This window comes from Notothenia rossii (genome assembly GCF_949606895.1).
Source record: "Notothenia rossii genome assembly, chromosome: 12".
NCBI classification, from domain to species: Eukaryota; Metazoa; Chordata; class Actinopteri; order Perciformes; family Nototheniidae; genus Notothenia; species Notothenia rossii.
In genome coordinates this window covers 20,272,586-20,297,141 of record NC_136911.1, presented here as the reverse complement: position 1 = coordinate 20,297,141, position 24,556 = coordinate 20,272,586, and the positions used below count along the sequence as shown (strand labels likewise).

General features: G+C 44.8%; 3 protein-coding genes across 5 annotated transcripts in view; all 3 read right to left on the bottom strand.

Annotated features, from left to right (window-relative positions):
- The window catches only part of flt1 (fms related receptor tyrosine kinase 1), a gene marked incomplete at its 3' end in the record, with an annotated part of 33,879 nt that extends 29,508 nt beyond the window's left edge, over positions 1–4,371 (bottom strand). Inside the window, exons 1-3 of the mRNA XM_079661849.1 lie at positions 4,114–4,371; positions 1,273–1,369; positions 560–765 (exon numbers count right to left, since the gene is read on the bottom strand). Coding sequence (XP_079517975.1) covers positions 560–765; positions 1,273–1,369; positions 4,114–4,171 — 361 coding nt within the window. The 5' untranslated portion in view covers positions 4,172–4,371. The remainder of the gene's footprint in view (positions 1–559; positions 766–1,272; positions 1,370–4,113) is intronic.
- Positions 4,372–4,543: 172 nt separating this feature from the next.
- On the bottom strand, positions 4,544–16,140 carry LOC307026219 (suppressor of tumorigenicity 14 protein). 2 transcript variants are annotated; one of them, XM_079661426.1, is made up of 20 exons: positions 16,035–16,140; positions 15,346–15,526; positions 15,152–15,276; positions 13,670–13,737; positions 13,380–13,573; positions 12,752–12,847; positions 12,355–12,574; positions 11,933–12,075; positions 11,480–11,577; positions 11,258–11,364; positions 10,976–11,109; positions 10,032–10,136; positions 9,770–9,883; positions 9,435–9,548; positions 9,225–9,344; positions 8,942–9,125; positions 7,748–8,019; positions 7,531–7,667; positions 6,183–6,344; positions 4,544–4,782 (listed from the first exon to the last, which is right to left on the bottom strand). In XM_079661426.1, exons 1-20 carry the CDS (start codon positions 16,113–16,115, stop codon positions 4,600–4,602), a joined length of 2,838 nt encoding a protein of 945 aa, XP_079517552.1. In that variant the 5' UTR covers positions 16,116–16,140; the 3' UTR covers positions 4,544–4,599. The 2 variants fall into 2 exon arrangements, with proteins under 2 accessions (XP_079517552.1, XP_079517553.1); XM_079661427.1 differs by lacking the exon at positions 4,544–4,782 and having other exon boundaries at positions 5,111–6,344.
- Positions 16,141–16,686: 546 nt separating this feature from the next.
- On the bottom strand, positions 16,687–24,303 carry tmprss7 (transmembrane serine protease 7). Of its 2 annotated transcripts, XM_079661204.1 has the most exons (19): positions 23,978–24,303; positions 23,694–23,854; positions 22,663–22,867; positions 22,243–22,373; positions 21,658–21,725; positions 21,370–21,563; positions 21,260–21,295; positions 20,956–21,184; positions 20,203–20,345; positions 19,953–20,065; positions 19,761–19,867; positions 19,514–19,650; positions 19,270–19,377; positions 19,076–19,183; positions 18,878–18,994; positions 17,932–18,121; positions 17,399–17,667; positions 17,054–17,190; positions 16,687–16,963 (listed from the first exon to the last, which is right to left on the bottom strand). In XM_079661204.1, exons 2-19 carry the CDS (start codon positions 23,763–23,765, stop codon positions 16,802–16,804), a joined length of 2,526 nt encoding a protein of 841 aa, XP_079517330.1. In that variant the 5' UTR covers positions 23,766–23,854; positions 23,978–24,303; the 3' UTR covers positions 16,687–16,801. The 2 variants fall into 2 exon arrangements, with proteins under 2 accessions (XP_079517330.1, XP_079517331.1); XM_079661205.1 differs by having other exon boundaries at positions 16,688–16,963; positions 20,221–20,345; positions 23,694–24,303.
- Positions 24,304–24,556: the final 253 nt, after the last annotated feature.

Below are 24,556 nucleotides of genomic sequence, written 5' to 3'. Positions count from 1 at the left end.
CACACACACACACACACACACACACACACACACACACACACACACACACACACACACACACACACACACACACACACACACACACACACACACACACCTCCCCGCCACCACCTTGTAGAGACACAGCGACATCCCCTCCCTTCCCCTCCTCCCCCAAGCACAGGATGCTCCATGCAAGGCTGAGCCGAGCAGATAAGCCTGATGCCCTGGGAAACTCTGCCCAGGCCTGAGCCTTTCAGCAGCTGGGCTATTCCTGGCCTTGAGGTAGCACGTAAACGAAAGTAAAAAAGGATTTATATATAGATGACAGGGAGGTAGGACTGAGAAGAGAGAGGCAGGGGAGGAGGGCGTCCAAAGTCATCTAGAAGGATGTGTTGCTGGGACAAACAGTGTTTAGATATAATTGTCTCTCTGGCATTGGGCTGTATTTAGCACCCACCACATCCTGTTTAACCTGGGGATATAAACAATAAGCATAAGGGGGGGGGGGGGGGGGGGGAAGGAGTGAGGGTCTTGATGTTTTTCAGTTGTACTCTTGGACCTCGCAGCAGTGTCTTACCTGTGACATAAAGGTAGATGGAGGTCTGCCTGCGGGTCCGGTGCCGGTACCTGCAGCGGAGCAGGCCGGTGTGCTGGGTCTCGGTGCTGCTCACCGTCAGGCGGCTGCAGAACAGCTTCCCCGTCCTCCCACAGCGAAACTCCTCCACCTGCACCTCGCCTCGAAGCAGACCTGAGGGGAAGGCCCACGCCAGCTCCCAGCGACCCCTGCTCAACATGAAGATGAACGTTTCCTCAGAAATCACACAGAAATCTTTAGATTCGAAAGAACATACGTAACATTCATCTGTTTGCAACTCATATATATCAATATTCCAATGACTGTATATAGACTATTCTGCACAGTTTCTATTCTATTCAGTTTCTATTCTATTCTGTTTCTATTCTATTCTGTTTCTATTCTATGTTATCTGTTGTATTGTGTTGCACTGTTGGAGGAGCCTGTGACCTCAGATGTTCACTGTCATAACTACACTGTCGCTAATGCACACATGGCAATAAAAGCATTGAAACTTGAAACCTTGAGATCTGCATTCACCTCATGAGGATGCTATGGATGTTTCCTCTTCCTTTTCTGTCATGTTTTTGTGTTTTTAAGGATTAAAGATGGAAATGTTTGGAGGGATTGTTTTTGATTCAATCATGGTGTTTGCAACGCTACACCAATTTCCATATGAGGGTTTCCTGACCTGGATCCTTCTACCTGAAACTCACCTGCAGCTGAGCAGTAGCGTCTGGTTGGTGTCGAGGACCAGCTGCCGGGTTTTCACATCTAGAATCGGGACGCTGTACTTCCCCTTCTGAGCCTTGTCTGCAGAGATAAGACAGGATTAGATTCAGAGGACATGTAGTAGCGGTAAAATCCTAAAACGTTGTATAGGTCATCTGTTTGCAGTTCAAATGTGAGGAGGATTGGTTCATCAGAAAACAAGATAAGCACCAGATTCTGATTAAACTCTGAAATTGGGATTAGAGTTCTTGGACTCCATTGGAACAGGGCGTCTTGTTTATTAATAACCCTAAAAGATGCAATTATGTTCTGATCATATAATTGGGCGTCATGAATGAGACTCTAATTCCCTTTGTGTTGTCACTTAACTACATGAGCCCACTTTCCAAGGAAATCCTGGAGGACAAAACACTTTACAACCAATAAACATTGTGGACAGTTCCTGTAAGCTCTGAGCATCACAAACCGGACTAAACCGGACTCTTGACTGATGGCGGAACCAGTCTTGGTGTGTCTCGGCTCCACGGCACGTACTCCATCCAGGACACGGTATCTTTGACCCCTCTGCACATCTCCTCGCTCAGGCCACTTGACAACTCGTTGTGGAAATGCGTAAGCAGTGTCCTTTTTGTTTATCAAATAAATGCATTTCTCCACTCCATCGCTGAGGTTTATTAATGAGAGATGAAGACGACTGTCTGTCCGCCCTTCCTTCCTCACAACAACAGCGGAAACATCGTTCAGGGAAGTCCGTCCTTCACTCTGACTGCACAGAAAAGTGCTGAAAACACAACTGTCTCTCTGCTCTGAGTATTAAATCAGTTGTTTGGCAGCAAGCTTTTCACTAACGTCCATTATTACCATTCATTGTTCCCAGTGGATGCCCCATTGAGCAGATCTGGCATTACTCACACTGCTAGCACTTCCTATACCATTTCCTTGGATTTCACAGTGTGTGTGTGTGTAAGGGTTTCTCACACACACACACACACACACACACACACACACACACACACACACACACACACACACACACACACACACACACACACACACACACACACACACACACACACACACACACACACACACACACACACACACACACACACACACACACACACACACACACACACACACACACACACACACACACACACACACACACACACACACACACACACACACACACACACACACACACACACACACACACACACACACACACACACACACACACAAAACAGGGGAAGGGAAGACGGAGGGGAAGTCAGGGATCTCCTCCATGCCTTCTGGGGCCTTTTCAAAAAGCTGTGAAAGGTTGAAAACACAGCGCAGTTTTCCTGCTGATTTCATTAGAAAGATGTTTTTATTTCTAAATCACACATTTTAAACCACAGCAAAGTGAAAAACTATTATTTTCTATGTTTCCACACACTTAGATATGGGAAACTTTAACTGACTGTGATTTTAAATACATTTCTGAAACGATTGTTCAAGATTTCTCCCAGTGAATAAACGTGCACCTCGTGACTTTTGGGGGTGATAAAACTACATTTGATCTGACACGCCTCAAACTGAAGGAGACAAAACATTTTCTGGAGAAATTGTCTGGATTTCAAAAGAACCAATTCAGCCAAATACTTACTGTTGTAATAATTCAAATGACTTTGATATTCGTTATGCATCATGTCATAGGCGTGGGCTTTATTACATTTGTTTTCAAAAAATATACCCACGTGTATTTTACATTTTTTAAAACACTATAAGGTTAATATAATAGCTAACTGACGGTAACTATGTTAAATGTAGGCTTTATGAGTGTATGCTTATGCATGTTGGACATACGGTATCTCTCTAATTGTTAACTATATTTATTTATTTTAAATTTAGAATATTGTCAACATTTACACTAAACAATCCCTAACTATAAATACGTAATGCCGATCAGAGTAAGGTCATTCAAAGTTATTTGTATAGATTCGTTTTTTTACTTCTCAAATAAACTAAACATTTAAAACAAGTATTTAAAAAACAAAAAGACTTAACAAAATTGCAACCCATGACTGCCCAATGTGTGTTAGTCATGAATATAAAATATATATTAAATTCAGTAAAAGAGATTAACTAGATTATCTGAACAGTCTATATAATCCACATGATCAATTATATGAACTTTTTTTTCTTTGAGAATAATTGAAGTAATGAATAACAGCACAGATTGGGAGGGTTTGAGCAATAAGCAGACATTAACCCCTGTTCCTGCTCACTGGATATTTTCCTCATACTGGTCATGACCCCTCGCTCTGTTAAATCTGAACTTTTCATTAGAGAAACTCATCAGTCTCAGGAAACAACGCCCTGCGTGTGTCCATTCAACCGGGGCCAAGCGCACAAGGAGCCGGGCCAAAGGGGTCCGCATTATCCAAACAAGTGTCCCGCAGGATAGCGCTTATCTCCCCCACTGCACTCGGCACTAATAGAGCTTTACAAGCCGGACTGCAACCAGACACACGACCGCACCGGCGGCTTAATTGACCAATAAATGAGCCATAAAGTGGCGCATCTGTGCGTCTATTGTGTTTCTCCAAAGTGAAGACTGAATGTATAACGGTTTTGAAAGAGCGTCATGATGCATTATTACCCAGGACTCTCCAGCTTATGGTAAATAATAAAAGTCGTGCGTAAAATGCACTTTCCCACATGCTTAACATTTGTAGCAAAACTAACAAACATTTGCCGGTGAATTAAAATACTAAATAAGTAATGTGAACACTACCTCGTTGATACAGCAGGTGATCTCTAACTGAACACTTGTTACTCACCTTTTGCAAGCACTCCATACAATCCACATAGCAGGCAGATGAGGATAAGGTTCATCATCTCTGGTGACTCCCGAGCAGCGAGCGAGGTTTCAAATGTAAATGATGGAAGGAGTTTTATTCCTGCTGATGTGTTTGCCCCTCCAGAGTAGCTCAGCGCACTGATGGTCAGTGAATGGAGATGGTTGGTTTCCTGAGGATAGCTGCGGGAGATCACGCAACAGGACACCACGCTTGAACTCCAGTGCAACTTTTTCCCATCGTTTTGGATAGTGGCGCGGATATATACAGTTCCCACAGTGCAGCCACCGGATAGCGGACTTCCGTGACGTCCATTGACACACCCAAGGCGCGTAAGAGCAGTCCCCCTTTTAGCTCTCCCCAGTGATCAAGCAATCGACCAGTGAGTTGTAAATTAAATCAAATGGTGAAAAAAAAAACCTCTTTATTTTAGTCAAATTCTTGGGGCATTATTTTAGACATTAACATTTAATTTCCTTTCTCATAATCTGCATGTTTTGTTATTTCCAGAAGAGTAGAATTACGCACCACCAGGAGGATGGGCACAGGCGACCAGGGTTTGCACTCTGGATTGGTAAACGGGATGATCAGCACGTAGGCACCGGAGAACACGGTTGGTTCCTCATCTTGACGATATTGCGAAATGGTGATCTATTTTAGTTTTAAAGTAAATAAAGAAGTGTTAACCTCAGAATAGCAACGCTTACTCGGAAAACAGTGACTCAGACAGGTATTTGAATGTGACTTCCTGCTTACAATACATGTTATACTATTAGTGATAGTGCAGAGTAAAAACGATTGTGCTGTACAGGTGAGTCATATTGAACACCTTTCAGTCAAAAGCACCAACAACAAATGAGGCAATGAATCAATAGTTTAGATGAAGAACATTATATAAAACCTAATTTCACTTGTGGAAATTACTTAAAGACAAAACAGTATATAGGTAATAAGAAAATTGCAGCAATAATTAAAACAGTTTTGTCGAGACCTGCTGCATTGGAAATGGTTTATTTAATGTAAAAGCATATTATCTGGTATCCTTATCAATGATTCAAACCCTACATCCTTTGGGTGTAAAATGCATTATTCCCTTAGCACATGAAATAAAAAATAGTGTGCATTGGCCACAGGGTGGTGATGTGTGCTGATGGGAGGAACAGGAACATGCATGTGCGTCTGCGTAGAAAATATTGGTATAAAATGATCTTATATTGATCTGAATCTTAAGGCAGCATCAGAGTTTAAAGGGGAGTAGGCGTCACGCTCTTCATGGAGCATAAAGTATAAAGGAGGCACCGTAAAGATAAATTAAATCAAACTGAAATGCAAAATATATTATCACCTCCTATTGAGGGATTATTCACTTCTCTACCATTACAGAATATATCGGACATAATGCTACGAATCAACTCATGAAATGCACATACATACAGTACAGTACAATAACCACAAACATGAACACACACATACAGTACATGGACGAATGTAGATGAGAAATATACGGTTACATGTGTGTGTCCGGAGAGAACTCTTTCCACACTGATTGTTGTTGGCAACACCTGATCGGACACTATAGTGAACCATCGCTATGACAGGGAATACAGGAAGTACTCAGCTACATTTATATGCACAAGATAACCTGGCTAGTTATCATACTCTGGCCTGACTTAAGAATTAAATATTGACCCACAGATCAGTTAGTTTATATTAAAGAAGCTTAGTGTATAGGATACTTTAACAGAGTGTGGTTGGGGTTTGTCCTTCAAATGAATTCTTCCATTTATGCTAAACGACCCATAATCAAGTAAAGATAAACAGGTTACCTATTTTTGCCATAGCCGATGTCAATTTTGAGGAAGCTGGTTGTTTGAGCAGAGAGGATGGCCCGTGCTGGCCCGTTGCCATGGACACGCTCCCAAAAACGGACTGAATGTGTTGCCGTGAAATCACGACAACCGTCTGAAGATGGACTCCAGGTCTGAGACCTCTGTCCTGTGTGTTAAGACTGTTTGTTTTATTCTTCATGTCAGTGTGGTGTTCAGTCACACCTGTCCTTTAGTCTGCTGGTGGATCCAGGCGGTGAACTTCACCACCTGGGTGTAGACGCCGGGACGGTTCTGCCGCGCGCAGCCCTCGCCCCAGCTCACGATCCCCGCCAGGAACCAGCGGCGGCCTCGCTCCAGACACACCAACGGGCCTCCTGAGTCTCCCTGAGGACACACACACACACACACACACACACACACACACACACACACACACACACACACACACACACACACACACACACACACACACACACACACACACACACACACACACACACACACACACACACACACACACACACACACACACACACACACACACACACACACACACACACACACACACACACACACACACACAGAGAGAAAGTTCGAGACAAACATTACATCACATTAAATGAAGCTCAGCGTAAGTTCTTTCAGGAAGACTGGTATTCATTCACTCCGCAGCTGCTTATAATCAGCTCATCACAGGCTTTCTGTTAACCTATTATTACATCCACCTCAATCTCAGCAGCCAATCACCATGCTGCAGCCAAACTTTAAAATGGTTCTCCTCTCTCCTGCAGTCAGCTGTGATTTCAGACGTTCATGCTGCCGCCCGCCTCCTCCCCATCCACCTCCTTTCATCACATCCAGTGCCAGGAGAGCTAATCCAAAGACCTCATCACATCCCCTCTTCATCCCATCTGGGGGGGGGGGGTATATGCTCACGGCTGCATTTCCCCCTTTAGATATACCATTTCAGGATCGGGGTCTAATCGCCAAAGACTTAACATTTATCATATGACATGTGTCAATAAATGTTCTTTAAACAAAATGAAGTCTCTCCTGATTGAAATGGACTTTTTGATGCGACTGAAAACTCATCTCTTTAGACTCCACTTCGAGCGATAGAATTACTAACAAAGCACTTATATACTAATAAAGGGCTGGCTTATCTAAAGCCAGTTGAGTAGCACTTGAATTGTTTGGCTCTATGAAACCTGATGTACTTATATGATTCTGTTTTCTTCAATTTTGTTGGTCGAACGCACTCATTGTAAGTCACTTTGGATAAAAGCGTCAGCTAAATGTAATGTAATATATTATTTTAAACTTGTAACTAGTTTTACACTGGCCATCTCCAGTTTTCAAGCTGTATTGGAAATGTGTTAAGCATTATCTTAGCTGCGTTGTTATTCACCTTCACACATAGACACACAGCATAATGACCAAAAGAAATATGAATGTATGAGTCCCAATTATTTGACACACATTCTGTTGTGGTTTTTATATATTGGGAATTATTGAATTGAAATTGAATTCAATAAGGCAAGCCACATTTCTAGAAAAATGAATACTTCACCTGGCAGGCGTCCACCCCTCCATGCAGGTTCCCAGCGCAAAGCATCCTGGCAGTGACAGCGTCGTCGTACAGCTTGTTACACGTGTTCCTGTTGACGATCTTCACCGGGGCCTCTTGCAAGCGAGAGGCCAGCTCACCTTTAATCCAAACAAAATCAAAACGTATTGAAAATTAAAAATTGGTCGTTTCAAGTTTGTTTCAAAATGTTAGCTCTTACCGTCCTCCATGAGCACCCCCCACCCTGTGACGTAGCAGTTGGTGCCTGTCGTGAAGCTGTGTGTGGACGCAGGAATACACACGGGCTGCACCAAGTCGTTGAAGAAGACGGGGGCGCTGAGCTCCAGGAGGGCGATGTCGTAGTCGGAGGTGAACTGGTCGTACTGCGGGTGGAGCAGGATGCGGCGGATCGTTCTGGTGGCTGCGCCGCCGCTTCCTACAGACATCACACGCATCCCCAGGTAGGCCCGCCACGCACGGGCCTCTGAGTATCTGAGCCACAACATCAGGAACACACACATAACATAAGATTCACTTTATTGATCCCATTTTGGGAAATGTTCTCGTCACAGCAGCATGTGTAGAAAACAAGCAAACATACGCTTCTCAAAATAAAACAGAACTCAAATGTTTAAAGTGAAAGACATTACCTCTGTAGACTATCTGTTAATTACGACTATGAGGGGCCAACTTACAGCTAACAACATTTCAAATGACGATATTATAATATTTACATGAAGTGTGCAAGGAATAGCATATTCAATTAAATGTGAAAGGTTCAATATGAAGACACAATATACAGATGCATAAAGAGCGGTTGCTGAAGGGAAAAGAGGTGGAGTCCAGTAATAAGCAACATAAGAAGTGTTGGAGCTATATATCTCTTTATATTATTTACTAGTTTAACATTTATTTTCTTTCTGTTTTATAGTGTTTATTGTAAATGTATTCTTAGTTAGTCTCATAAGTTAAAGTAGTTTCTATGCTTTTATTTTGAAGGCATGTTTTGGGCACTGGGTGATTAGAGCACCTGGTGTAATTGTATATATTGGAGACAGGTGGAAGTGGGAGCCAGAGCACTAGGAGGCAAACGGTTTGTTACCAGGGTGTTTCGAGCCACAGGGTTTTCCAACCACAGGAAAGGAAAGCCATAGGAAAGGAAAGCCATAGGAAAGGAAAGCCATAGGAAAGGAAAGCCATAGGAAAGGCTTAAGGAACAAAACATAGGAAACCTGTTCAGTGTCAATGATATTGGATCATAGTAAATGTACAACGGAGAATCTTGTCTGGACCTGGATCATTGCCCTGCGTAAGATCTGCTAACTAGTGCCTCAGCGGCCGTATTATTTTAAGTTAATTATCTGTTTTATTTCTATATGACTTTGGCCGCTACAAGAAGCGTTCTCTCTCTCACTTTATGGCGTCTGAGTCCTGGAAGCAGTGAGCTGCAGAGATGAGCCAGCGGTTAGCCACCAGCGTGGCTCCACAGACGTGACCGTACCGATCCATCTGGAGGCTGACCTGCCACGGCCAGGACCCCGCCCCGGCATCAGAGCCCCCCACGATCTTAGTCCTCTTCCTGGGCCTGGTGCCGCAGCCTGGGACATACAGACGGAGGAGGAGACGCAGAATTCTCTTTTGAAATCTCACATTTAGTTGCCATTAGAGAAGTCTACGTTTTTGGAGTGAGAACTTACCACAGCGCATTTCATCAGAGCCGTCAAAGCAGTCTTTTGCTCCGTCACACTCGGGGTTAACCTTACTCACACACTTCCCATTGGAACATTTGTACGAGGAGGAGGAGCAGCCTTTAAAGTCTAAACAGTGGGACACAAGGATCCTTTCAAATAGAGAGAAAAGCACGAAGAAATAAAACGTTTCAATTGTAATATCTGAGGAACACTCACACGCTCTGGTACAGTTGAGCTCATCGCTGCGGTCTTTACAGTCAACAACACCGTCACACACAGAAGACTTCTGCAGACACACCTTGTTGGGGCACACGTGGTAACATTTACCTCCTGTAAACAAACGCATCAGTTTTCATCTTAAAATACACACACACACACACACACACACACACACACACACACACACACACACACACACACACACACACACACACACACACACACACACACACACACACACACACACACACACACACACACACACACACACACACACACACACACACACACACACACACACACACACACACACACACACACGTTGAACTCACCACAGCCGCCCTCCTCGCTGCTGTCTGCACAGTTGCTGCTCTGAATCACACACTGGCTGCTCTGAGGCTTACACTGGCCGTTCCCACAATGCACTTCACCTGGCCTGCAGGATGCTACATGTTTTACGCATATGTGCAAACATGCACATAGAGACACACAAACACAGGCGAATCTGAGTGCAGCACAAAGGGCAGGTCTTAAGTTCAGAATATAGAGAACGGGGGAAGTGTTTGCATCTAGTCTCTCAGGCAAAAGACTTACAGCATTTAGCCTCGTCTCGTCCGTCTGAGCAGTCCTTCACTTTGTCACACACCTTCCTCAGAGGGACGCAGCGTCCGTCTCCACAGCGAAACTGCCGAGGACAGGCTGGAGACACAGTGAAGAGTCTCAAATATACAGTACAGTGTAAAGGTTGATGTTTTAACCCCGGGTAGTCTGAATGAAATCAGTTTGAAAGTAGGACTATGAGTCTTTCCGTGTCACATGATCTGATTAAATTTTTATTCTAGAGATAGAGTTTTTGTATTTGAAGAAGTTATATCAACCGATTTCAATAATGCAAACACACAAAATGCAACATTTATTTACGCCAGATTTACGAAAGTAGGGGGGGGAACTACGAATGTATGTGTATGTTTTTTTTCTTGTGTCTCTTTTTATCTGTTTGTTTTTTTTATATTAATTTGTATTTATTTTATTTTATTTATTGGTTCTGTCTTTGTATACATGTATGTATGTAGGTACGTGTGTGCATGTGTACATGTGTGTGGGTATGTACACACATGTATATGTGGGTATACATATGTGAGTATGTGGGCACATGTATTACTGTTACTATTCTTTATTCCCTTATCTATTAATTTTCTTTCAATTTAATTTACTAGCTAGGACCGGGAGGGGGGAAAGGGAAAAAAATATATATAAATATTGACTGTATAAATGTAAACTCATCGTGCCTGACTCAATAAAAAAAAGATTAAAAAAAAGATTTACAAAAGTAAACTCCAAAAGTGTTTAATATGTTTCAATTCTCAGCAACATCAAGTTGTACAAAAAATGAAAATGTAAGATGTTTGTGGGCTTAAGGAAATTATATTTTTAAGAATATCGATTCCTGGAAGTTGTAAATCAATACAGAATGTACGAGATAATATTACATGAATTGATTTTCTCCCCTTTATTTGATAGCATCAGATTTGACTCACTGCCCTCTGGAGAGAAGGCTCGGTAGAGCAGGTAGAAGCCCTTGTGAGTGAGAGACTCATCTGAATGGAAGTGGAGGGAAATGGGAGAGGAGTACACCCGCTTCCTGCTGCTGTCCGACACTGGGTTACACAGCCTGGAAGCAGAGGAGCACAAAAGTATGGTGTATTACTTTTAAATGACCAATGTAGCCACAAAGGAAGTCACAAGTATACGAAAAAACACAAGTAAAAATGTCTCTTAATGTTACAGCTTAAGGCCCACACGGTTCAGTTTAGTCTTACTTGACCCCTCCGATGTCCAGCCAGTCTTTCTCACATCCATCAGACGAGGCGTCCTGAATGTCCATCATCACGATCGTCATGGAGATCAGGTATCCTGGCAACGGCGTCTGAAAGTATGCATAGAGGACCAAAGAACGTGCCAAATGACAGATAACAAGACATGATTCAATGTTTTACTGTTTCTTCCTTCTAACACGCTTTGGCCTGTGTGCACACACTCACCCGTAGAGTCCAGGTGCAGTCTATGTTAGGGGGGTAATAGGAGGGGTAGTATGGGGAGGAAATGGAGCCGTTCCAGGAGGAAATGGACCCTCCACAGCCTGCAGGGGGAGACAGTGACACAGTGAAGGACACACAACAGCAACAGGGCAAAGTAACTCAACATATCCGTCAATAACACGTTATTTATATAGCTCAATATCACAAAGGCTTTCGGTTTTTACAGCATATGACGACTCTGTCCTTGGACCCTCGCAGTGACAAGGACAATCTCCCAAAGAAACCCCACGATTAAAGACTGAAGAGTTTTAGAAATGAGACAGAGTGTACAGTATGTGTTATATATAGTGTTTTAAACTATATTTTTTAATATTTTCATTGATTTGTCTAAATGCTGCTACTTATCTTGTCTACCTTGGATGTGTACTTATTTGATTTGTATTTTATAAATCTCACCTGCTTTTGGGATGGCTTGGAAGTAAGCTTTGAAGATGGCTCCGTCCCTCTGCCTGCTGAAGGAGAAGGTGACCAACATCACGTTCCCAGAGGACGTCAGCTTCATGACGGGAGACGAACGGGAAATAGGAAGCCCACACCACCTGAGACACGTACATGCACCCAGGATATGTATACATGTTACAACATCAACGAGGACAATATTAAGATAATATACAAGGAAACAGACATTTAATATAACATTACCACCACTGAAGACTATATTTCTAAGTGTCTTTAACATACATTTGATCTGGGATTTAATTCTGTATTTAATTGTACGACTGACTGCTGCACTAACGAGTGTTTCACCGCTGGACACCGTGTTTCTCTTTCTCTCTTCCCTGTTCAGGACATGTTTGCACAGAGAAAACAGTCTTTACCTTGCGATGATTTTGTTCTGTAATGGCAGTAGGAAGTCGTAGGCGGAGAGCTTGTGGGCGGTGCAGCTCCCCGGCGTGGCACCGTGCAGCGTGAGGACGACCAGGCGGACCACGTGACCCGAGGGCACGCGGAGACGCCACTGGTAGTACGGCTTCTTGGGATTCACCAGGCTCAGGGTGCGGTTGTTGCCGTATTTGGCGTAGAGGTCAAAGGACATCGCTAGAGGGAGAGAGAGATGGCTTTAATGGCAAAAATAAACACTTTTTCTCACATTTTTGACTTAGAAACAGGGGCCACATGTCACAACTAGTAGTACATCTTTGAACTGGGAAGCTTTCTGAATACCCAGGTCTTCACGTGTTGTAATATGAACATCAAGTCAGATTCCCTCCTCACCTTGGAAGCCAAGCTGCCACTTCCCGCTCTGGAAGCTGTTTGGATTCTTACTCTTGTCAGATTTTTCATCTACTTCAAAGTCATCAGGGTCCAAACCTACACACACACACACCCCCACACACACCCCCACACCCACACACACACCCCCACACCCACACACACACCCCCACCCCCACCCCCACACACACACACACACACACACACACACACACACACACACACACACACACACACACACACACACAGCAGATGTCAAAACACTTCTCAAATCCAGTACCAATCTAGAGCAACACAGAGTATACAACCATAATTGATGATACACGGGTATAATTTTACAGTTTTAACCCGATTATTGTAGTTATTGATAAGATGAAGCAAAGAAAAAGATATATATAATATATATACTTCCACTTTTACTTCTGTGACCCGGCTGCCATCACACTACTTTATACACACAACTCTTTTACTTTTTATATTTGACGCTAATATGTGGCTCTTCTCTTTTGTTGTAACAATGTAAATGTTCCCTCTTTGGGACGAATAAAGTTATCCTGCTAATATCTACGTATCTCTGAGCCTCCAGTCGGTCCACAGTGTGGAGAACATGCTGTACTGTGAGAGCGTGTACCCAGCAGGTGGAGCATGTCGTCGTCCTGCTCCATGTAGTAGCGCTGCTCGTTGCGGCTGTCCTGCTGCACCTTGTTTCTGCCGGGGAGCCGGCGCTGAAACCTCTCTGGACCCGACCTCCGGATCGCCACGGCAACATCGTCCGGGGCGGAGAACTTACTCCAGTAGAAGACATTCAGTCCTTCAGCTCCTTCACTGTCACACAAAGGGTTTACAATGAAATACAGCCGAGTATAGAGGTCATGCATGTTCCTCTGTGAACTCAGTATGCTTTCTGTTGGTGCATCTTACCTGAAGGCAGTAATTCCTGAGTTCACGTAGTAAGAGCTACACGGCGAGGACTCGTAGAGTTCTGAAAACTGTGTTTGTTTCAAATAAAAAGACGAAGAAGAAGAAGAAGGGTGTAACACATACTCTTTTATCTTGCATTATTGTCTTATGATTGAGACTTTTAAGATGAATGTTAACAAGAAAATGAATACACAAAGTGAGCTAAAAGCTACCTAAACATAGCATATAGCAAATGGCATCAAGGTTTACAATGTAGCTTCTTTTTTGTTTTTCATTAGGAACAAATAGTTTACTCAAGATGTTCTCAGATGTAGTTCCCAACACAGAATTGAAAGCTGCTTTGTGCTAGTTTATTTGACTACATACTGTACAGTACAGAGCTGTAGGTGTGACATCAGAGCTGAGCAGGTGAGGTCACTTTTCACCTGTAAGCAAAACATGAACACACCTGGTCGGACATGCAGCCTGCCTTCAGCAAACGCATTGTTCTTGTGTGTGTATGGAACTCTGCATGTGTGCATGTTGACTCGCACAGAGCTTCATTGTGTGTGTAGAGTTAGGACCCAGGGTGGTATGGGCTGCTGGCCTCCAGTTCACCTGGTCTTTAATGAACAGATGGCCGCACAGATCCTGTGTCCACTTCACAAGCCGGGCTAACTGACCCTCACAGCCGATTAAAGGAGCCTTACAGTGTGTCAGTAGGTTTGTGGGTATCAGTTTGCAGTACTGTAAAGTAACCAAGTACATTTATATGTAATGCTGTATTTAAATACCCTTTTTATCTCCATGTTCTGCTACTTTGTATTTCTACTCAACTACAATTCAGATGTAACGGAGTATTCCTACTTTCTGATACTTCTACTTTTAAAAGATCTGAATACTTCTCCCACCTCTGTCAGATGGTCGTTTCTCCACGGCTCAGGCATCTGACCTTCTGCCTCAAAGTGTCCCCTCTGTCATCCTCCCCCCCCCCCGGCCCTACTGCCCTATCTCTCCCTCTCACCCCCATCAACAAACGGAGGTTCACCTCCTCTCTGTAGTGTCCGACACACAGAGCGGCTGATTGTGTGAAAACCACACAGACAATGTTTTTATTGAAGGCCTGCTCTTCCTCTCACTCGGCTGCCTGGGCCTAGCCTGGCTCACAAACGCCGGGCTTGTCCTCGGCCCTGAAAGGCTCGGGTCTCTGGGGGTCCGGGGAACTCGCACACTGACTGTGCCCAGCTCCAGTTTCAGCTTTACATTTAACACCACCAGAGAGAGGGGCAGAGGAGAGGAAAGTGGTGGCAAAACACTGGAGGTAGGAGGAGGACAAAGCTAAAGGAATAGGAACGTAAAGACAGAAGAGAGGGAAGGAGAAAGAGGGCAGCTGTGAATCATTTAGGAGAGTCCAAAGTCAAAGTAAGAGCAGCGAGATCAGCCCCGAGTGTGAAGGTCAAGCAGCAACTTAAGTGACATTCAGAGGTCCATCGCTCCACTTACATAGAGGTTCAAAGCCTGAGCCTGCAGGCGGAACTGAGGGGAGGAGGAGTCCGTCAGCTCCGAGGTGAAGCTCAGGTTTGGGAACTCCACGCTGCCCCCGAGGAAGAACACTGAGGAAGGTGGAGCTGCAGAGATATGAATAACATGGAGTCAAACATAAAGAAATAAGAAAAGTCCACGAGGTGCGTACTCACATGTTAGGAAGTGGAGAGTCAGTGCAATGGCAGCCGCGAGGGGAAATAAAGGCAGGACGCCGAACATCCATCTCCTCCAGGAGGCTGGAGCTTTCCCCCCCTCCACCTTCTCCTCCGCCCCATCCTCAGGCTTCGTGGGGGGGCTCAGTGGCTGGGTGGGCTCCTTCAACTCCCCCTCTCCCTTCCAGAAATAAAGACTCAATATCATACCAGCTTCCTTATGTGTGTGCTCAAGCTCCGTCTGTTCATTCTGAAGTGATGACAGCAATATCTTAAGGCAGTGTTTGACCTGAATGAGACACAGGTTTAATGGCTGAGTGCCGCACTGAGAGGAACGGTGAGCATCTTGGAGCTGAAAGGATCTCCTAAAACATTTAAGGGGTTGGCAGGATTCCCCGGGGGGGGGGGGGGGGGGCAGACAAAGCGTGGCTAGACGAGTCTGCTTTCCCACGGCCTGGCTCTGCGGTGTCAGCACTCAATCAAGTGGCTCACCCCGGACATTTGTGAGAAAGACACCCACACACCCCTAGAGACAGATTTAGCAATTAAGATGACCCATGGCTGACTGGGGTGTGGATTATTAAGCATCATTCAGGTATACAAGTTCAATAAACACTCAGAAACATATAGAATAAATATTAAGAGTAGAGTAGCAAAGCCACATTTGGCACAATGACAAGAGCCCTTACCTGTGCAGCGGAGCAGCCTGAGAGTCCATGCCCGGAGACGCAGTACACTTCGCAAGTTTTGCTTTTGGGGAGAGTCCTCATAGCACTGTCCCGTTTAGCTCCGCAGAGGCGATATGCAACAATACCTCAGGCATAGAAATGATGGAGAGAGAGAAAGAGAGAGGAAACCCCCGCTGTCGCTTCCCTTTTGAAAAAAAAAAAAGGTGCAGAAATCCGACCTGAGCGGCTCGGAGGCAGTGGGCTTTCACCGCCTCCCGTTCACCTGAAGTGGGAGGCAGGTGTCACACGGAGCCCCCAGAATGCAGTGCGGGGCACAATGAGAGCACTATGAAAGGGTACAATCCCCACAACCATCCGGGCGACAGATATTGTGGGCAAACGTCCTCGCTGCGTATGGGAGGAAAGCTGGGAGGGACAAAGGGGAGCTTGAGGGAAACGTGCCCAGGGTATTACTGCTGGAGCTTGGCTGCTTGGACGCTCCACAGGGGCTCCAAGCGAGACACACAATTACAAATGCTGGCACCAAATAGTGGGGACATAACATGGAGACTAGAGGGAGGAATGCAGCAAAGACACCTGAAGAGAATTCACATCATTTCTTTACCTTTGAGTGATCTTAATAAAGTGAGAGATCCCCAACTAAGCAGATGTTGCTCTGGAAAAATACAATCGACATACAGGCTTTTAGGGATGCTTTTATTTTTTGGTGTGAAAGACAGAATGTTTAAGTTTTCTGTCGACACTGGACGAATAATCCTTTCATCATGTCAGCTGATATGGCTGTAGATCCAGGAGGTGAACTTGTTGACCCTGGTGTAGACCCCCGGTAGGCCCGGTCTCCCACAGCCCGCACCCCAGCTGACGATGCCAATGAGGAACCAGCGACCCCCGCCCGGCGCCTGGCAGGACAGAGGACCCCCTGAATCCCCCTAAAACAAAAGGAATGTAGTCGATGAAAAATCCTTCACACCCACTATTAAACAGGTGATTATGGGGGTCTGAGACAGATGGGAGCTCACCCTGCAGGCGTCCCTCTCTCCGGAGGGGACCCCGGCACACAGCATGCGGGGGGACACGGGTCCATAGCTCTTCTTACAGTCAGTCTGGCTCAGGAGGGACACCTCGGCTTTCTGCAGCACTGAGGGCAGCACTCTGTCTGCAGAGGGGGGGGACATGTGGACACAGATAAACACACATTTTGGGGGCTTAAAGAGAAGTTACTTTATACATTTTCATTTATTACAGAGGCAGACACTGTCCAAACTTGTAAGAGTGTGCTGAAGAGTATCCCTGTGATAGAGGGGCTATATAAATAACCTTTGATCTGATTGAAGTCAGTAATCTGTATCCAAAGAGATGCTCACCCTCCTCAGAGCGGTACCCCCAGCCCGTGACGAGGCAGCGGTGGCTGTCAGTGACGGTGTGTGAGGGGGGGGGCAGGCACACCGGCTGCACCAGCGGGCGGAGGGAGGCTGGCCACGGCTTCTTGAGCTGCAGCAGGGCGATGTCGTAGTCGAACGTGTACGCGTTGTAGTACTCGTGCACCACGATCCGCTGGATCTCCGCCGTGTGTTTGGCACCGCCCTGAGTCAGCATGCCGAGGTGGGCTCTCCAGAACCGCGGGTCAGACAGCCTGGGGTCAGAGGTCAATTAAGATTATACTGTGTCTAATTAAACAGGGAAATTGCAATTGTTTGGCAAAACAATCACATTGTATTAAACCTTTTTCTTTGGAGGCAATTTATTAATATTTAGGAATTATTTTCATGAGACATTAAAAACACAGTGGTTTCAAATCTAAAGGTAAGTACCTGAAAGTGTTCAAAAATATAAAATCTGTGGTTGTGACCATGTAACAAAAACAGGAAGTAGTTTATCAGCGGTGAGAGTCACTGACCTCTCCTTGCTGAAGCAGTGTGCAGCTGAGATGAGCCAATCAGAGGAGAGGACAGACGCCCCGCAGTGCAGGTTCCCAGAGAAGTGGAGGCTGACCTGCCACGGCCACTCTCCCTCAGCAGAGTCATCCCCCCCCACGATACGACCTGTCGAGGAGTCCACCTTCTTCACCAGGGAGGGACGACCACAGGCTGAGGAGACATGCACATATCACCAAAGTGTAAACACAAGCGCTGTGTCACTCTATCAGTGTGAGCTGCAATAGGAGTGTGTGTTTTCCAAGTGGACTTGCTGAGTCGTCACCGTGACAGACAGGCCGGCTGCAGCCTTATTAAAAAGTAAAGTTTTTCAAATGTGTAGTATCAAAGACATCTCTGTTCCCATCACCTGGAGACCCCATCATGATAAAATACCCGCTAACAGAGAGAGTCATTACAGCGGGGTCGCCTCGCTGCTGCAGGTCAGCAGGTTTGGAGCGCGCTGCCCAGTGAGTTATAAAATAACAACTTTCCCACGAAGGACATGGCAGAGGACTCGCAGTATAATCACCAAGCATCAACTCTTTCATCCAGAGCCAACGGTTCCGGTAGGACAATATGTTGATGTGGCTTTCTGAGGTTGATTAAACATGAACAGTTCCTTTTAGTGAATAACAGCTTTGTGATGATGGAAAAGGAACTCGGATGTACTTCACAATCAGCAGACCCTTTTAAACTTTGAAATTCAGCATTCATCTTATTTTGACCAAGACACCAAGTTTGCATGCTTCTTTTATTGTACATAAATAAATCTTATGGTGTATACTATTTGTTATCGTTTTTGGATTATTGTTATTATTATTATTATTATTAAATGGAGCAACTAATCTACCCCAGGATAAATACTGTATTTGTATCTGATTGAATCAAGATTTCCACTTCCATTATTCTCCTGCTCCGACCACTCACCGCAGTCCGCCTCGTCGCTGCGGTCCTGACAGTCGTGAACACCGTCACACCTGGCATTCTTCTTCAGGATGCAGGAGCCACTGCTGCACTGATACCTGATCGCGGAGCAGGTCGTTTCTGACAACAGCAGAGAAAACATCGCCATGTCAGTGATCGAATGATGCGAAGGGAACACATAATAATAGCCGAGGTCCATACCCTGAGTGCAGTTCATCTCATCTATTCCATTGGTGCAGTCTATCTCTCCATTGCATACGAACAGAGGATGCAGAGGACTGCTGCCCCCACAGTTCTTCGTAGGCTTTGCTGTGAAGATATGCAACATTTCATATGACTGGTATAATTAGATTGTGTTATTTTAAGGAGCCAGTACAGTAACCTGGTGAACTTACAGCAGAAGGCCTCGTCACTCTCATCCTGGCAGTCGTCCAGGCCGTCACAGCGTCGACTCTTCTCCACACACAGTCCCGTGGAGCACAGGAAGTGGCTCTCTGGACAGGCTGGTGCACACAGGTGGGGAAAGATAAATTAAACAAAAGTTCGTTTCTCAACTCCACACTAAAGTACAGCTTCCATTTCCTACAGCGCCTCCAGGCTGCTTTAATGACTCATGTTTTGGGTCCCGGCTTTGCTTACGTTGGCTGATATTGAAGCTGCTGTGCGACGCTTGGAAAGGCTGAGCAGAGTTACGTGAGCTGCAGCGAAACTCCACCTCTGGGCTGTGGTCAGCGATCCGAAACACCGTGCTGTGTCCCACGTAGCTGCCGCAGAAACTGTGGAGGGAAAGCAACCGAAACTCTCATGTTTGTTGGTATTTGTAAAAAAGGATAAAATTATCTGAAATACATGAGTGTACTTTTTATTTTGAGTTGAGTCCACTCACATGATTTCATTGACCTTCCACCAGCCTTGTTCACAGCCCTTCATGCTCTTTGGGGTCAATACATAGTTCTGAAACTGCAGTGCAACTCCTAAAGCACTGTTCGGGGTCTAGAATCAAATGCAAACACATTTCATAATCATTTTTTTTGGCAGCATTACAAAAATAAGTCATGCATGTGTGTGTGGGCTCTACCTGAAACTTCCAGGAGCAGAAGCACTGGGGGGGCAGGAGGCTGGGGTGGAAGGGGCTGTAGATTTGATCGCTGATGTGAGGCTTTACGTGGGTCTCAATTTGAGACATACACACTGGAAGAGACAGGTTACACTTTCAGCACTGGAGCATCCTAAAGAGGCCTCAAGATCAAGAGAGGCCTCTTTAAAATGTTCAAATGCAATCAGAACATTAAACAATAAGATTAAGAACCACTGGCACGTAAAAATACAAGGTAAATGTGTCTTGCATTCTTCAGTGATGGCCTCAAAGTGTCCTCTGAAGCTCTTGTTGCCATTGGTGATCCTGAAGGACAGCAGCATGACATTGGAGGTAGACACCAGGGAGAAGGAGCTGGACACCGGCTCACACAGCCTGCAACACACACACACACACACACACACACACACACACACACACACACACACACACACACACACACACACACACACACACACACACACACACACACACACACACACACACACACACACACACACACACACACACACACACACACACACACACACACACACACACACACACACACACACACACACAAGTATTTTCATTTTACTTTCTATTTCTACTTACTTTATCAAATCTGATTTTGACACACAAGACTAAGGAAAACCTGTTTAAAATATTATCATTTGGTATAGATTAAAACATCCAATATTACATTTAAGTGACTTAAACAATGAGGGGTTAACAGAAAATGTGAGGATTTTACGCTTTTGATTTAATATATGTTTTGCTTTTTCTGCAAGGAATACTTTTACTCCTAACGCTTTAAGTAGATTTCCCTACTCGTACTTAAATATGTTTACATAAGTACCATTCTCCACGCAGTACTTTAACATGGAATTGAGTATTTTTACAGCTTGGCATTAGTACTTTTACTCAAGTAAAGAACCTGAATACTGATTCCACCTCTGGTGATACATGGAGAGACTCATTGGTCTGATGGAGGCTCCACGCTCACCTGTGCAGAATGCGCCCTCTCATGGGCAGCAGAGCGTCGTACACCGTCAGAGCGTCGCTCACACAGTCGCTGGGCTCGATGAGGAACGAGGTGACGGTGAGGCGGATCAGAGAGCCGGGCACTGAGGTGAGCTTCACATGGCAGTTCACACCCCCCCATGAGGAGAAGACGTTTAAAGGGACGCTCCCTCCAGGGAGGCTGGCATGCAGCTTGTCGACACACTGTGAGCCTGAGGGGAGAAAACACCTTAATGCACTCCTCTAGTTGAACTATGACTGCACCCGGGTTGAGTATCATCACCTACTTGCTCCATTGGATGAGTAATCTGATCGCTGAACGGCTGCAGGAAGACACAATTATTATACACTTTGTTGATACACACTGTTGGGATGTTCATTCAACACACTGACACACCATTAATGAGGATGGAGTCTAAATCCACTGGGAGGCCCAGCAGGTAGCCTACATTGGACCTGTTCTTCATGCTGGTGTGGACTGAGTCCCTAAAGATGGCTCCCACACACTCCTCACACACTGCAGGGCTCTTTAGTCGAGGGACAACAAACACCATCCAGAAATGCACCAGCACGCCGCCCTTGTTGGTGTTACTGGGGTGAGGGAAAACACCTTCTAAGTGTGTGGAACTCCACCTTGAATAGAGGGTGTGCTCATTTTGCTTCACGCTGATGATGACTAACCTACCTGAGGTCTGAAATGACAGCTTGCTTGTAGAGCCGGGCCACCGAAGACATCTTGTACACATTGCTCACCTACGAGACACCAGCAATTAACAGTGAGACTCTCTCAGATCTCATGGTCAGCACTAACCATCCTGTAAATAACAGGATTATGTGATAGGCAGATTGTGAGAAAGCAGGCCTCTGGGCACAGACATGTAAAGATATTTAAACAATATTGTGGTGAGGTTTAATGTCTTTTTTACTATTTGGTTTAACTGTATAGTTCTTTTGGGTTGTTCTGTAAGCATTTTGTGTCTCTTTGCAACTGTTTTGCACGTCATCAAGATTTCTCTAGTTTCTTTGGCCATTCGTAGTGGTGTTGTAACACTTTGTATTTACTTTGGGTTGTTCTGGTATCTTTGCAGCTGTTTTGCATATCTTGTGTTTTTTTGTGTGTCTTCAATGTTTCTCTGTGATCATCTTAGTTGGTAGATATCTTATATATGATATGTTACATGTTGTAGGTAAAGGCCAGAGGTAAAAGCCCCTGTGTCTGTGCCCAATAGGCCCATTCAACAATCCACACATGGTTTACATGGATACATACCACGTGTTGTATTTTGTTAGCCATGGACACAAACTCATTGGACTCTGCCTGGCGGTACTCAGGGATAAACTCAACGTTGGCAACGCGGAACATCCCGGCAAAATACGCTCCACTGTTGCTTTCCCTGCGAACTAAGGACATTTAGTCATTATATGGCAAAGTTTCAATGTGATGTAGTATTATAATTACACAGGGAACATATTGATATATACATTTCTATGGACTTTAAAAGGACCAGTGTGTAGGATTGAGCGGCATCTAGCAGTGAGGTAGATCTCCAGGGAAGAGCCCCCACTCCCTATGTGGAAGTGGTCATTTGAAGCTTATGAAGGTGATGTAACACAAATGAAAAAATGGTTATGAATGAAGTTATAATTTCCTACACACTGGCCCTTTGACTTTCCTAATCCTCTCACTTACAAATGAAGACCCACAGCAGTGACCACATGATCACCACCACCACAAACACCACGGCTGTGATGATGACAGTGAGGTGGGGGATGCTCAGCAGGTGGGCCCACAGCCTCTGGAGACCTTTAGGCTTTCGTCTGGTCTCCCTGTACTTCCTGCAGATCTTCTGCAGAGTGTGGTCCACTGTGGAAACCTCCACGGACACATCTGCGATCTATTGGCGGGAGAGAAGACAACATAATGCAAAGTGGGTTATTGTAGCAGTATATTTGACTTGCCCTTTTGCACTTGTCTCCTCAATCTGTGGGGATAGTAATAGAGGGATGTGGTGAATGATGCAGAAATGATGGGAGAATATCCCGCAAGTGTCTCTTGATACTGTAAATCCCTAAAGTGCTTTAGAGCTTACAGGATACGAAAAGGCAGGAGAGTCTTTTTACAATAAGGGCATGAGGGCATAACCTTGCAGCTACCATTCATCTCTTATCTCTGTACCTTATCCAGGTCAGTTTAGATTACAAAAGGCTGAACAAAAGGCTAATCATTGATTGATTAGTAATCAATCCAGAATTCACAGACATGGGAGTTTAAGATCAGAGCATCCATGTTGATAAAGTTAAACAACACATTAGCTGCTAATCTACAGACGGTGATGTAATGTTGTGTCTACTGGACATGACGCTGCATCACTTTAGCTTGTGAAGAGCAGTAACTCCATCAGATGCAGCATCAGCTCTCATTAAGTTACCCAAAGCACATATATTATTCATTCAGTGTCATCCCATACTGTGCAAGAGGCAATCCATCAGCAGGGTATAGATTCCCACGGGAAAAAGAGAAATGTTTTAATCTATTTCACACATTTAATCAAGCGGCATGACATAAGATGTGAGCTAAAGGTTTTGATCATATCTCCAGGGTTTTATCTGGAGAAGCCGCTATGTTTTCAATTAAAATGTGACAGGAGGATATGAAATATTGCGGTTTAAGTCAAAGTGCCTCTATAGAAGTTACACCACCGTTAAAGATATATTACTCACACTGGCAGCTTCCGGCTGAGATGAATCTTCATCTGTGCTTGTCTTCTCGTTCGCCTCGCCCTCTGTGCCCATGACACAGGCATCCCGTCAAGCCTCTATCATCTAATGCCTGGCTTCCTGCTCTTTACATCCATTCTCTTCTTCTTTGGAACAATAAAGGCCTTGTCAAAACAGCAGCAGACAAAGAAACAGAGAAGAGCAGCACAGTGTTTAGAGGCAGAGTCGACAGGTGTGTGAAACCAGATCCTGCTGGAGAAGCAGGGAGCTCGTCGATAGGAACGTACCTCCTCCCGTCATATGGCTAATGTTTCATTCATTACCTATCCAATTCACATGAAGTCATATTCAACAACCACTAACAACGTCTAACGTGTGTTTGCAGGGTACATGCAGGAATCCTGAAGTCCAATGTAAGACCTTTTACATACATTTTAAAACCTCATCGCCACTTTGAGTTTTAACCGGTTACATTGGCGACACACTTCACCTCACATTGACTATATACAGTATTGATTGACCTTCCTCCTTATCTTCCAACCATTTGGACGCAAACTTGCATTTCCCCATAACGATGTTGAAACAACCTGCGTAAACCTAAACGGACCTTCGCGCGCTATCGAGCAGTGAGCGCGCGATGTCCGGTTCAGATGACGTCAAATCCAACGGGATGCCATAAATAAACTGCACACCTACGCAATGATTACATTCAGGCACACTGTAGAATAAAACCTCTTTGGACAATTTATATACTTATTGAAAACAAGCTACAACATGTAATACCTTGGAAAATGCCGTTTAATACTTTTTAATAGCCTTAATTTTCGCTAAATTGATTGATCAACTTTTAATACTTTAAGACCCCG

Coding starts and splice junctions, on each gene's coding strand:
- tmprss7 (XM_079661204.1), bottom strand. CDS start 23,765: ATGGGCACAGAGGGCGAGGCGAACGAGAAGACAAGCACAGATGAAGAT. Junction 21,564..21,657: donor GCTGTCATTTCAGACCTCAG/GTAGGTTAGTCA, acceptor CCCTCACCCCAG/TAACACCAACAAGGGCGGCG. Junction 19,378..19,513: donor CAGCTTCAATATCAGCCAAC/GTAAGCAAAGCC, acceptor TGTGTGCACCAG/CCTGTCCAGAGAGCCACTTC.
- LOC307026219 (XM_079661426.1), bottom strand. CDS start 16,115: ATGAGGACTCTCCCCAAAAGCAAAACTTGCGAAGTGTACTGCGTCTCC. Junction 12,848..13,379: donor CGACATGCTCCACCTGCTGG/GTACACGCTCTC, acceptor GTGTGTGTGTAG/GTTTGGACCCTGATGACTTT. Junction 10,137..10,975: donor AGCCTTCTCTCCAGAGGGCA/GTGAGTCAAATC, acceptor CTGTGTCTCCAG/CCTGTCCTCGGCAGTTTCGC.